Below are 13,238 nucleotides of genomic sequence, written 5' to 3'. Positions count from 1 at the left end.
AACAATAGCTTTAAAAGCATGTCAGTGGGTAAAAGCATACAAGATTACAGATTCTCAAATATGAGAATGAGGATGTTGAAATGAATGATCCACGCTTTGATGCAAATGCAGAATGTTTCTGCTTATTGTTGACAATACACAATCACATACTCCAAACAGGAATGCCCTTAATGAGAAATCTTTCAATTTTACATGGATGTTATTTTCAATCAAACACAAGTGCAATCTTTTTGTGTCCAGAGGAAAAAGAGCAATTTATATATTAGCATTAAAAATTGGTTTCAGCAACTAGTTTCTTTCTAAGGTTAGCTAATCAATATTTTTGGCACTAATCTGTTATTGTGCACTCACAAAGACAGTCACTTGTCGCCACCTACTGGCTTAATAATGCAAGTTGGGCAAACACAGACAGGCGGAGTGATACAAACGGTGAAAAGGCTGATAATGGTGAAATATTCAAACACATTCGAGGACCATACAAATATATATATACATGTTCTAAATATATATTTATACTTATGAATTGAGCTTATAGTTTATGTAATTAGCAAATGACATCTGTGTTAAATAGGAATATATTGGAATAATGTTAAAAGGCGTAAAGATAGAGCAAAATACCTAGGTACAATCATTGATTTTATGGGCTACATAAGAAAACTAGACACCATTTAAGTCTACTTAGGAAGTTAAGAAATTTTGACATTGAAAGGAGGATCTTAACCATTGTTTATAGATCAATGATTGAAAGTGTTTTAACTTATAATATTGTTTCATTGTACAGTGAAACAGAAGAATAAACTAACACGAGTAATCATTGAAGCAAATAAGATCATCGGCCAAAAACAGAGGCTACAGAGCACATTACAAGAGCTATTCACAATTTTTTTGGAGAAAAGGGCATCATCAATATACTCAGACCAGACCCCTCCATTCCTGCTTCGAGATCCTTCCTTCGGGGCGCAGTATAACCCTAACCCAGACTCGCCAAGAGGAATATTTATAAGAGATCATTTGTTTCATTGGCGGTGACTGTTTAAAACTCAATTCTCAATTGAGGTGATTTTATAGGTGTGCGAATTTGCACATAATGTATTAATTAAACTTATGTATGTGTCATGATTCTGCCCTCTTGTCCTACTCTTGAGGCAGGATCATGTTTTGTGTGCAGGCCTTGTGTTTGGGCTGTGTGTTTGCGGTGTCTCGTTCTCTACCCTCTATTAATAATTTCTGAACATTGAATCTCAGAATTATATACACCCCTTTCTCATGGTTTCTCAATAGAGTTCATACAAGTATAGAGTAGAAAAGCAATAATTCTAATCATTTGCTCATTGCAACGCAGCGTGACAACATGCCCCGCCTGCACAACTGGGACAAATTCTCTTAAATATAGGATTTAAACCCGGCTAGTCTGTCTTCTGCTGTCACACCAGCATTCAAGAACTGTCTCAACTGTTAATTAACAGATATAAGATAAAAAATAATATCAGACTTGTTTAAAATTAACACAAGAAACTTACTTTTGCTATGGTTAAATAAATGTTCAGTAATATCTTCAATACATAGGCTATATATTTTTAAAATTCTATAGCGTTGATATGGCAACTAGAAAATTCGTCCGCTAACCTCAAATCAATGCCAGTTGGAACTCCTAATCAAATGATAACATTAATTACTGCCAGGTGGTGGTTAATTAATTGAATTAACGAGATGAGTGCGTTCCTGATATATTAGAGTCTGAAGAGTGGCTTGATAAGGGTTGGCCTTGGGTGATCTGTCCTCATGGCTGTGAGGGAGATTTGTGTTTGGAAGAAGCTCAGTTTCACCCTTTTTCTCTTTGCTGTTGATGGACTTAAAGAACCAGGTCAGTACCATTAGGCTTTGAAGTGAACAGAAGCATTCTGTTTTTATGTTGGAGTTGTTTATTAAACTTTATAGATGGTGAAAATAAGCTTTGTGAACCATTGAAGCTTTCCTTCGACACCATTACTACTCTTGGTTTGTTTGCCAGTGATCAAATGGATGATGGTCCTGTGTTTTTTTGTTTTTTTCCCCCCACAGGTTATTCATGGTGAATTTCCCTGCGGTGATTGAGTCTGGATCTGACTCCAAATTATGCATAACTCCTCTGAAACCCCAAGAGATTGGTTGGGGTTTTCCCTCTGCTTTTGTTTCCAGGTCTGTCATTAGATGGGTGTGGTTGTTTTTGTCTTGGATTCTTGTATGTTAACTGAAGTTCTCTACAGGCTCCTCGGGTAGATGGAGATTTGGTGCTGAAGGTTGCGGTCGCCTGGGTCTTTGTGTCTCACTGCCTCATCGCTTCTCTGGCTATGTGTTGTGCTCCACCTCCATCACCTCCGGTAATCCCCTTGGTAGTGTTGGGACTCTTCACTCCATGGCTACTCCATTCTGCGCCGCCGCCGTGGGATGCAGTCCTGACTGTGGGCTGGGTCTCCGTCTGCCCTTCCCTGCTCAAGGCCATCCCCCCTGGCTGTCACCACCACCTGCACAAACCTTTTGCATTGTTCTCTTTGGCTTTTTATTGTCCTCCAGCTAAGCCGCATTCCTTCAGGACAGACGCCTGCGGGTGCTAGTAGAGACCATTACAACACAAAAGACTACATTTTATCCAATGGCTTGCAGTTTCAATTGTCCCTAACTAGTTTAAGGGACGTGGAAACTGCAAGCCGTTGGCTAAAATGTAGTCTTTTGTTTTAATGGTCTATACTAACTTTTGTTACTGAATGTGATCTTTTAATGTGACGTCCGAGCCGTCCGTCCGTCCCGTCCGTCTGAGCGAGCCGTCCGAGCCGTCCGTCTGTCCCGTCCGTCCGAGCCGTCCGTCTGAGCGAGCCGTCCGAGCCGTCCGTCTGTCCCGTCCGTCCGAGCCGTCCATCTGAGCGAGCCGTTCGAGCCAGCCGTCTGTCCGAGCCGTCCATCTGAGCGAGCCGTCCGTCTGTCCCGTCCGTCCGAGCAGTCCGTCCGAGCCGTCCATCTGAGCGAGCCGTCCATCTGTCCCGTCCGTCCGAGCCGTCCGTCTGTCCCGTCCGTCCGAGCCGTCCGTCTGTCCCGTCCGTCCGAGCCGTCCGTCTGAGCGAGCCGTCCGAGCCGTCCGTCCGTCTGTCCCGTCCGTCCGAGCCGTCCGTCCGAGCCGTCCATCTGAGCGAGCCGTCCGTCTGTCCCGTCCGTCCGAGCCGTCCGTCCGTCCGAGCCGTCCATCTGAGCGAGCCGTTCGAGCCAGCCGTCCCGTCCGAGCCGTCCGTCTGTCCGAGCCGTCCATCTGAGCGAGCCGTCCGTCTGTCCCGTCCGTCCGTCCGAGCCGTCCATCTGAGCGAGCCGTCTGTCCGAGCCGTCCATCTGAGCGAGCCGTTCGAGCCAGCCGTCCCGTCCGAGCCGTCCATCTGAGCGAGCCGTCTATCCGAGCGAGCCGTCCGTCCAAGCCGTCCGTTCAAGCCAGCCGTCTGTCCGAGCCGTCTATCCGAGCGAGCCGTCCGTTCGAGCCAGCTGTCCGTCCGAGCAGTCCATCTGAGCGAGCCGTCCGTCCAAGCCGTCCGTTCGAGCCATCCGTCCGTCCATCCATCCGTGCGTCTAAGCCGTCCGAGCAAGCCGTCCGTCCAAGCCGTCCGTCCTTCTGTGCGTCCGAGTCGTCAGTCCGTCTGAGCCGTCCGCCCAAGCTATCCTCCCGTCCGTAGCTGGAGGAAAGGTTTGTGCAGGTGGTGGTGACAGCCAGGGGGGATGGCCTTGAGCAGGGAAAAGCTGACGGAGACCCAGCCCACAGTCAGGACTGCATCCCACGGCGGCGGCGCAGAATGGAGTAGCCATGGAGTGAAGAGTCCCAACACTACCAAGGGGATTACCGGAGATGATGGAGGTGGAGCACACCACGTAGCCAGAGAAGCGATGAGGCAGTGAGACACACAGACCTAGGCGACAGCGACTAGGCCGCGGCGTCGCAGAATGGAGTAGCCATGGAGTGAAGAGTCCCAACACTAGTCTCCCAAGTTTTTGAGGTGAAAAAATACGGTAAGTTGTTGTGAGAGGGAAGTTCAATGACAGATCTGAAGCCTTAATCTAAAGCACTTTGTTTCTGGTTTAGTTTTGCCCAAGTCTGACGTGCCTACAGCGTTGCAGTTATGGGACTGAAAGTTGAGTCTTGTGCCAAGTGAGTGATGCTTTATTTTCTTGTCTTGTGGTTGGTCAGTTCTTTATCTTATGATGTTTCCCAGATGTACATATGGCCAACCTGTACCTGGTCAAGCCTTAGTGGAAGTGTGCCGTGATCCATTTCCATACAGTCTGCTTCATCATTTGACCAGACAGTGCCGGACTCAAACCGCAAAGGTGTGTGACTCCTGCCTTACTGCTGAGTTTTCCTTTTGCCTGTGCTTCACTTAATTGTGTCTTTGTTCTCCTACCAGATGAATGCCACGGGCTGTGCCTCTCTTACTGTTGATGCGTCAGTGTTTTTCAACACCAAATTTGAAGACCAAATGCAAGACACATTTCTTGTAAATGTGAATGTTACTGAGGAGGGAACAGGTGAGCTATTGTCTGATCTGAACCATATACTCTTTATCATCTTTACAAGACATCCACTTTAAGCCACAAAGTTGATATTCTTCACTGTTTGTTTGGACTTTCTCTCACAGATGTAATGGTGTCAATCTGCAATGGTGTCCTTTACAAACAAAGCTGTATGTCTCTTGGAGGGGAGCAAACCGCTGTAGAATCTAACCTCAAACAAGAATGGACGGGCTGCGTTCTCCCTAAACACTGCTAGTCTTAAGGCTGCTCTGAATCTGCTGGTACGACTTGTATTTTGTAAAAATTAAGACTTTCTCTAGCATGATACTGATTAAGGTTGATCTTCCCCAGGCGAGTGCTAATCCAGAGGTTTTTTATGGTTGTAAATCCCCATACTTTTCACTACAGATACAAGGTTTGTTCAGCTTCTCCTACCTGTTTCTCCCGACAACCCATCGTTTAGTGAACTGACTATAGTGAAGCTCAATCTGCCGCTCAAATGTGGTGCTTCGTTTCCAGTGACCGTGGAGTATTCATTTGTTGGAGAGGCTGGTAGCTACAGCGCTGACGATCTATATGGTGAGTGGACATTAGTTTTGTAGTTAAGTTTGCTGGTCTGTTTGTTCCACAACTTGCACACCTATGTCTTCTGTCTTATCCAAAGGAGTGATCGTCCTCCATGGATTTCAGACGGTTAAAGCTGGTGATGCAGTCACAAGTGGCTCTGTGACGTTCCAGTTGTCTGTCCGCGTCGATATGACTCCAGCAGTGCAGATTCTGGTCCACAGCGTTCCTCCCAGTGAGAATGTAGTTGCTGCTAGTGTGCCGTTTGGCACCGATATGTGTTTCCAGAACCAGGTACTGTATGATGTGGCTATTTTTCAATTTGGGAATGTTGGTGTGTGTCCTACAGCGTGTTGGTCCTTGTTCCAGGTGTCTCTGCAGTTTTCTCCAGCTACGGCGGTTCCTGCGGAGGGAAACGTTCTGATGGTTTCTGCTCAAGCGGGATGTCTGTGTGGCCTCAGTGCTGTAGATCAGAGCGTCCGGATCCTGGAGCCAGGAAGACGTCTGAGTGCTGAAAGGGTGTCTGTGTGCCTCAATCAGGTTTTTTGTTTGGGTTTTTAATCTGAATATTTCAGTGTGTGGCACTTCTGATAAGAATGCTCCGTCCGTGCGTCCGTCCGTCCGTGCGTCCGTCCGTCTGTGCATGCGTCCGTCCGTGCGTGCGTCCGTCTGTCCGTCCGTCTGTGCGTGCGTCCGTCTGTGCGTGCGTCCGTCTGTGCGTGCGTCCGTGCATGCGTCCGTCTGTCTGTGCATGCGTCCGTCTGTCTGTGCATGCGTCAGTCCGTCTGTGCGTCCGTCTGTGCATCCGTCCGTCAGTCACAAAGACCTAGGCGCCGCAGAATGGAGTAGCCATGGAGTGAAGAGTCCCAACACTAGTCTCTGAAGTTTTTGAGGTGGAAAAAATACGGTAAGTTGTTGTGAGAGGGAAGTTCAATGACGGATCTGAGGCCTTAATCTAAAGCACTTTGTTTCTGGTTTAGTTTTGCCCAAGTTTGACGTGACCGTAAACGCACCGCAGACCTACAGCGTTGCAGTTATGGGACTGAAAGTTGAGTCTTGTGCCAAGTGAGTGATGCTTTATTTTCTTGTCTTGTGGTTGGTCAGTTGTTTATCTTGTTATGATGTTTCCCAGATATACATATGGCCAACCTGTACCTGGTCAAGCCTTAGTGGAAGTGTGCCGTGATCCATTTCCATACAGTCTGCTTCATCATTTGACTGGACAGTGCCGGACTCAAACCGCAAAGGTGTGTGACTCCTGCCTTACTGCTGAGTTTTCCTATTGCCTGTGCTTCACTTAATTGTCTTTGTTCTCCTACCAGATGAATGCCACGGGCTGTGCCTCTCTTACTGTTGATGCGTCAGTGTTTTTCAACACCAAATGCAAGACACAGTTCTTGTAAATGTGAATGTTACTGAGGAGGGAACAGGTGAGCTATTGACTGATCTGAACTATATACTCTTTATCATCTTTACAAGACATCCACTTTAAGCCACAAAGTTGATATTCTTCACTGTTTGTTTGGACTTTCTCTCGCAGATGTAATGGTGTCAAAATCTGCAATGGTGTCCTTTACAAACAAAGCTGTATGTCTCTTGGAGGGGAGCAAACCGCTGTAGAATCTAACCTCAAACAAAAATGGACGGGCCACGTTCTCCCTAAACACTGCTAATCTTAAGGCTGCTCTGAATCTGGTGGTACGACTTGTATTTTGTAAAAATTAAGACTTTCTCTAGCATTATACTGATTAAGTTTGATCTTCCCCAGGCGAGTGCTAATCCAGAGGTTTTTTATGGTTGTAAATCGCCATACTTTTCACTACAGATACAAGGTTTGTTCAGCTTCTCCTACCTGTTTCTCCCGACAACCCATCGTTTAGTGAACTGACTATAGTGAAGCTCAATCTGCCGCTCAAATGTGGTGCTTCGTTTCCAGTGACCGTGGAGTATTTATTTGTTGGAGAGGCTGGTAGCTACAGCGCTGACGATCTATATGGTGAGTGGACATTAGTTTTGTAGTTAAGTTTGCTGGTCTGTTTGTTCCACAACTTGCACACCTATGTCTTCTGTCTTATCCAAAGGAGTGATCGTCCTCCATGGATTTCAGACGGTTAAAGCTGGTGATGCAGTCACAAGTGGCTCTGTGACGTTCCAGTTGTCTGTCCGCGTCGATATGACTCCAGCAGTGCAGATTCTGGTCTACAGCGTTCCTCCCAGTGAGAATGTAGTTGCTGCTAGTGTGCCGTTTGGCACCGATATGTGTTTCCAGAACCAGGTACTGTATGATGTGGCTATTTTTCAATTTGGGAATGTTGGTGTGTGTCCTACAGCGTGTTGGTCCTTGTTCCAGGTGTCTCTGCAGTTTTCTCCAGCTACGGCGGTTCCTGCGGAGGGAAACGTTCTGATGGTTTCTGCTCAAGCGGGATGTCTGTGTGGCCTCAGTGCTGTAGATCAGAGCGTCCGGATCCTGGAGCCAGGAAGACGTCTGAGTGCTGAAAGGGTGTCTGTGTGCCTCAATCAGGTTTTTTGTTTGGGTTTTTAATCTGAATATTTCAGTGTGTGGCACTTCTGATAAGAATGCTCCGTCCGTGCGTCTGTGCGTCCGTCCGTCCGTCCGTGCGTCCGTCCGTGCGTCCGTCCGTGCGTCCGTCCGTGCGTCCGTCCGTGCGTCCGTCCGTGCGTCCGTCCGTCTGTGCATGCGTCCGTCCGTGCGTGCGTCCGTCTGTGCGTCCGTCCGTCTGTGCGTGCGTCCGTCCGTGCGTGCGTCCGTCCGTGCGTGCGTCCGTCTGTGCGTGCGTCCGTCCGTGCGTGCGTCCGTCTGTGCGTGCGTCCGTCTGTGCGTCCGTGCATGCGTCCGTCTGTCTGTGCATGCGTCCGTCTGTCTGTGCATGCGTCAGTCCGTCTGTGCGTCCGTCTGTGCATCCGTCCGTCAGTCACAAAGACCTAGGCGCCGCAGAATGGAGTAGCCATGGAGTGAAGAGTCCCAACACTAGTCTCTGAAGTTTTTGAGGTGGAAAAAATACGGTAAGTTGTTGTGAGAGGGAAGTTCAATGATGGATCTGAGGCCTTAATCTAAAGCACTTTGTTTCTGGTTTAGTTTTGCCCAAGTTTGACGTGACTGTAAACGCACCGCAGACCTACAGCGTTGCAGTTATGGGACTGAAAGTTGAGTCCTGTGCCAAGTGAGTGATGCTTTATTTTCTTGTCTTGTGGTTGGTCAGTTGTTTATCTTGTTATGATGTTTCCAAGATGTACATATGGCCAACCTGTACCTGGTCAAGCCTTAGTGGAAGTGTGCCGTGATCCATTTCCATACAGTCTGCTTCATCAGTTGACCAGACAGTGCCGGACTCAAACCGCAAAGGTGTGTGACTCCTGCCTTACTGCGGAGTTTTCCTTTTGCCTGTGCTTCACTTAATTGTGTCTTTGTTCTCCTACCAGATGAATGCCACGGGCTGTGCCTCTCTTACTGTTGATGCGTCAGTGTTTTTCCAACACCAAATTTGAAGACCAAATGCAAGACACATTTCTTGTAAATGTGAATGTTACTGAGGAGGGAACAGGTGAGCTATTGTCTGATCTGAACCATATACTCTTTATCATCTTTACAAGACATCCACTTTAAGCCACAAAGTTGATATTCTTCACTGTTTGTTTGGACTTTCTCTCACAGATGTAATGGTGTCAATCTGCAATGGTGTCCTTTACAAACAAAGCTGTATATCTCTTGGATGGGAGCACATGTAAGCTTGATCGTACATTCATTTCAGCATAAAACACGCTGAATTAGACTTTGAATGTTACCTTTTGATTATTATGTGGAAATATTCAATTCGGTTTCATCTGCTGGACTTGTATAATGTCTTTATCTTCATGCCATTGCATTACTTTTATATTGTTCAGTTATTACAGTTTCTGATTCATTGTATTTATATTCATTTATAGAGCCCAGAGCACCAACGAACTGGCCGGATGCATGGAGAATCGGGATGCCTGGAGGCAACGATGAAAGGCTTGTCTGAGGACGACTTGGCTAGAACCACACCCATACTGATGTATGAATCGAAAGACAACAGTAAAAAACTTTATTGTGGCCATGGACCATGTGATTTATTGTTCTGCCTGAACAATCTGTAGCGGTTGGCAACCAGTTTAAGATCCGCACCTCAACAACTTTCATACAAAATTTGGTCCTTCGAGCCGGAGCAGTTAGCTACTACAGCATTACCATGTCTAGAACAGAAAGACCGGCTATGTCAGTGCCACCAGTGGTTTGACCACGTCGACAGGTCATTCCACCAAGATACTTGGATGACTTCTATGTTGATTACACAGTGCAGCCTACAAATGGTGCCACTGGATCTGAACCAGGTAAAAGGCCTGCATTTAAAGAGTTCACATGTATTGAAAGCGGACAAGAACTAACGAAAATTACGAGCACTGGATCAAGTGAGAGGAGTTCGTATGTGGAGACATATCAAGATTTACTGCCACGGCCAATGCCCCGTACTCGGACTTCTCCAAGGCAAATAATTTATGCAGATCAGAGTTCTCTCCTCAAGTCCATATACAGCAGCCACTGAGGGCAGGACAGTTCTGCCTAGAGATCAAGATGATCCTCCTCAGCCCATGAGGGCACTGTCTGTAGATTCACGAGGTGACCTTCTGCATTCTCATTCTGTCAGTCACAAAGAGATTGATTGTCTCACTGACAACCTAGGAGACCTGAGACTACCAGGCTTGGCAACTCTGATAACTTCAAGTCATCCTTAAACCAACTCAATCCCAACACAAGCTAGCCCATCAAGAAGATGCTACATATCCTCAACCTGGTATTAGGCACAGAGATAGCCCACATGGTTACTACAACACAGACCACAGAGGCCATAACTATATGTCCACTGACCAAAGAGATCGCAACCAATATCCCGCAGCTGTTCAGTTTATGCCTCAGGACTACAGTCAAGAGACGGCAGCTATGTATGGGACTTGGAAAGATCATAGTCTGTCAGCTATTTCCCTTTCACTGAACCATGTGGTTATCAGCAACCTTATCATGGGATTCCAGCTTCAAGTCCAGTCTATCAAGAAGGGATACATTAGCTCACCATGCACATGAGAGACACTCAGACAGCTATGGTCAATCAGCTCCTAATCCTACAGACAAATCAAGCTTCTTGACCCCACAACAGTACGCAGATTACGCTCAGCCTGAGACATATCAGCCATACCACCCAGTGCGCCCTCCTTCTCTTCCATAGTAGAGCCCACCTACAGAGGTCCTATCCCCACCATTCCTCATTTTTGCAGTAAAGATCCCACAGAGTTGGAACGACTCAAATTTGCACTGGAGAATTTGCAACCTGCCGAGGCTACAGAACGTTTCAAGTACCAAATACTCGTTGATCTGAAACAGGAGAATGCCCTGCTCATTGCAGACTCGTATGTCAACAGCAGGTACCCATACACCAACACCATGAGGTTTCTAACTGCACTTTATGGTCAACCACATCAACTCGCACTACAAGGAATTGCAGAATTAATGGATGGCCCAAAAATCAGGAGTGGTGACACTAAATCTTTGAGAATGTTTGCCCTCAAAGTGCGTGCATGAGTTGGAATGCTGGACCAACTTGGAGCTAAAGGATAGACAGAGCTCAAATGTGGGTCACATGTTTCACGTCTCCTTGCCAAATTGCCTCATGATCTTAAAGCAAACTTCAGAAGGTTTGTTAACCCCATTCAGAACCCAGTTCCAACACTGATAGAACTCAGCGATTGGCTAAATTATGAGCTCAGAATACAAGAGGATGAGTCGCAGTACGTTAGTAATGTAAGCAGAGCCTACTCTCAGCCACCGAGAGAACAGCAAAGGAACTGCATGGTGGCCAACAGAGTAAACCAGCAAGTGTCCCAGCAGTCAAGAAGGAGAAACTGACAAAGTACTGCCCCTTCTGCAACACTGTGCAGCATTACTACAATCAGTGCGCTAATTTCAAGTGAACTGAGTCTTGGCTGAAGTCAAATCAGAAGTGCTTTAGGTGTGGCCGTGATCACCAGATCTCACAATGTAATCTTAAAGCCAAATGTGAAAAGAGACATTTAGAAATACTGCATGACTTCAATGCCAAAGGTAAACATGAAACACAAGCTTCAGCAGAAAACACTTGTCTTGTGAACTCGGAAGTTGAGACTTTGTATATGGATGGACCAACTGCAGGCAGCAAAGTTCTTTTGAAGGTCAGCCGAGTGATCTTGAGAAATGGAGAGAAGGTACTTGACGTATACGCTATGTTGGATGACTGATCAGAGAGGACAATGTTACTGTATGAAGCAGCACAGCAACTTGATCTTCAAGGACTTCCTGAAGATATAGCCAACTGTACTGTGAGACAAGGCATACGGGTTGTTCATGGGGCGGCTGTTTCATACTCAGTAGCTTCTGCATTTCAGCCAAACAAATCCTTCACCATTGAAAGAGCTTTTACAGCCAAAGAACTGAGTGAAGTGATGTAATGAGAAGGGTTTCAGTGATTGATGGTGTGTTAATGATGCTTTGTGTGTTGATGATGGAAATCTGGTTTTGGAATTTTAATGTTTTTTTTTTATTATTATTTTTTTCCATATACAAATAATGTTAATTGTTGAATATTAAGTGTTTTAAATAAAGTTTTGTAAACCTCTCTTTTTCTCTTTCTCCTCTGTTGCGCAATCTAAACTCAAGTGTGCTGTGTAACCATAGTAACTTTGATCTGCTTGAATATTTTAATCATCTTTAATACATGATTCCGAAGGATAGATTAAAATACCTGGTGTATATATATATATTTTTTTTAATAAATACTAAATTATTAAAATTTAATAACAATTGTCAATCTTCTTTTTAAATCGGCACACAGTGGACCCAAAAACTATTTGTTCAACTCATTCACACTAATAATAGTATAGAGAGACTGTGCTGGAGACCAGCACTAGACCAGTAGCAAACCATTACTAACTTAAAGGGATCTCACCCAAAAATGAAAATGCTGCTATTAATTACTCACCGTTTCAAAAACGCAATATTTTGTTCATCTTCGAAACACAAATGAAGATCTTTTTTTATGAAATATGACATTACTGTGCCTTCATTGACTGCTACGCAACTAATTTGATACTTCAAAAAGTTCATAAAGAGATCGTAACATAATAATCTATATGAATTGAGTGGTTTAGTCCAAATTTTCTGAAGACACTCGATCACTTTTGATGGTGCATAAACAAACACAAGAATGAACCTCGTTATTTTTTGTCAAGTGAACATGAGCTTGTGCTTGAGCTTCCGTTTACCACGATGTGTGAGTTGATGGGTGTTTATATGTGAATAAAAGCCTAAATTCACTCTGTTCATCATATTAACGATCATGTCTCTTTAGAAAATTTGGACAACTAAACAACTTATTTACAATATGTAAACAACACTGGTCCAGAAACATTTCCTTTTTTACTTTGTAACTGATTTCTTTATTTCACATGTAAGAAAACATCTTAAAGATGTTTGTTTAACTTTTTGATTAAATTTTATATGTTCTGTTGGTTGTATTTTATCCCAGCTTTTATGTAGTGTTAAAAAAAACTGAAACAGGAAGTGCTTCTGGAACAGTGTTTACATCTTGCAAAATGGTCTAAAAAAGATCCCAATGCTTTGGAGCGACATGTGGGTAATGAAGGGATTTTTTTAATTTTGCGTGAACTGTCCCTTTAAGACCAGCCAATGCAGCTGTTATTAAAATTCATGTATGAACGTAAAATTTCAATTACGCTAGCATCATAAAACATGTCTTCGTGGATTCGAACGATCTATCCAGTGTAAATTGTTGTTCAGATTCATCACAAACTACTGTGATTGGAGCATCTGATTGAAAATCGCTGAAAAATGTAACGCAATCCCACGTGACAGCACCACTGTTACCAATCACAGTCGTTTGTGGTGATCAGTTGAGATTCATATGCGGATGTGAGATAGGCTATCTCGCATTTTTAATGTATAGATTGGAAAAATAATATTTTTTTAGTGTACAAATATCTACAATAAAACAATAACCGTGCTGAGATGTGATTGGATTTTCTGATTCCGAGTCATCACGCGCCACCTTGAGGATGAGCACGAT

At 44.9% G+C, this 13,238-nt stretch overlaps 2 protein-coding genes and 1 long non-coding RNA gene across 4 annotated transcripts; all 3 read left to right on the top strand.

Annotated features, from left to right (window-relative positions):
- Positions 1-3,735: 3,735 nt before the first annotated feature.
- LOC120470895 (uncharacterized) lies at positions 3,736-6,512 on the top strand. The gene is made up of 9 exons (XM_089127308.1): positions 3,736-3,908; positions 4,227-4,341; positions 4,728-4,805; positions 4,876-4,939; positions 5,044-5,103; positions 5,189-5,382; positions 5,458-6,153; positions 6,221-6,335; positions 6,411-6,512. The coding sequence occupies exons 1-7, from the start codon at positions 3,736-3,738 to the stop codon at positions 5,647-5,649; spliced, it is 876 nt and encodes a 291-aa protein (XP_088983434.1). The 3' UTR covers positions 5,650-6,153; positions 6,221-6,335; positions 6,411-6,512.
- On the top strand, positions 6,125-7,705 carry LOC120486648 (alpha-2-macroglobulin-like protein 1). The gene is made up of 6 exons (XM_089127307.1): positions 6,125-6,153; positions 6,221-6,335; positions 6,857-6,920; positions 7,025-7,084; positions 7,170-7,363; positions 7,439-7,705. Exons 1-6 carry the CDS (start codon positions 6,125-6,127, stop codon positions 7,628-7,630), a joined length of 654 nt encoding a protein of 217 aa, XP_088983433.1. The 3' UTR covers positions 7,631-7,705.
- A 125-nt stretch (positions 7,706-7,830) lies between these two features.
- Positions 7,831-11,844, top strand: LOC148965118 (uncharacterized). 2 transcript variants are annotated; one of them, XR_016150019.1, is made up of 5 exons: positions 7,831-8,112; positions 8,186-8,452; positions 8,530-8,651; positions 8,762-8,831; positions 9,034-11,844. It is a non-coding gene; the product is annotated as an uncharacterized LOC148965118 (long non-coding RNA). The 2 variants fall into 2 exon arrangements; XR_016150018.1 differs by having other exon boundaries at positions 7,845-8,452; positions 9,034-11,842.
- The last annotated feature ends 1,394 nt before the right edge of the window (positions 11,845-13,238 follow it).

This window comes from Pimephales promelas, chromosome 24 (assembly GCF_988280905.1).
Source record: "Pimephales promelas chromosome 24, fPimPro1.hap1.1, whole genome shotgun sequence".
NCBI classification, from domain to species: Eukaryota; Metazoa; Chordata; class Actinopteri; order Cypriniformes; family Leuciscidae; genus Pimephales; species Pimephales promelas.
Note: the sequence above shows the minus strand (reverse complement) of the source record. Positions and strands in the feature narration are given on the sequence as shown.

What these genes read in the sequence shown, in the direction of transcription:
- LOC120486648 (XM_089127307.1), top strand. Translation starts at nt 6,125, where the DNA reads ATGGGACTGAAAGTTGAGTCTTGTGCCAA. An exon ending in AAAGTTGAGTCTTGTGCCAA is followed by an intron (nt 6,154 to 6,220) that starts GTGAGTGATGCT and finishes GATGTTTCCCAG; the next exon opens with ATATACATATGGCCAACCTG. An exon ending in ATATGTGTTTCCAGAACCAG is followed by an intron (nt 7,364 to 7,438) that starts GTACTGTATGAT and finishes TCCTTGTTCCAG; the next exon opens with GTGTCTCTGCAGTTTTCTCC.
- LOC120470895 (XM_089127308.1), top strand. Translation starts at nt 3,736, where the DNA reads ATGGCCTTGAGCAGGGAAAAGCTGACGGAGACCCAGCCCACAGTCAGG. An exon ending in CTTTTCACTACAGATACAAG is followed by an intron (nt 4,940 to 5,043) that starts GTTTGTTCAGCT and finishes CTTCGTTTCCAG; the next exon opens with TGACCGTGGAGTATTCATTT. An exon ending in CAGCGCTGACGATCTATATG is followed by an intron (nt 5,104 to 5,188) that starts GTGAGTGGACAT and finishes TCTTATCCAAAG; the next exon opens with GAGTGATCGTCCTCCATGGA.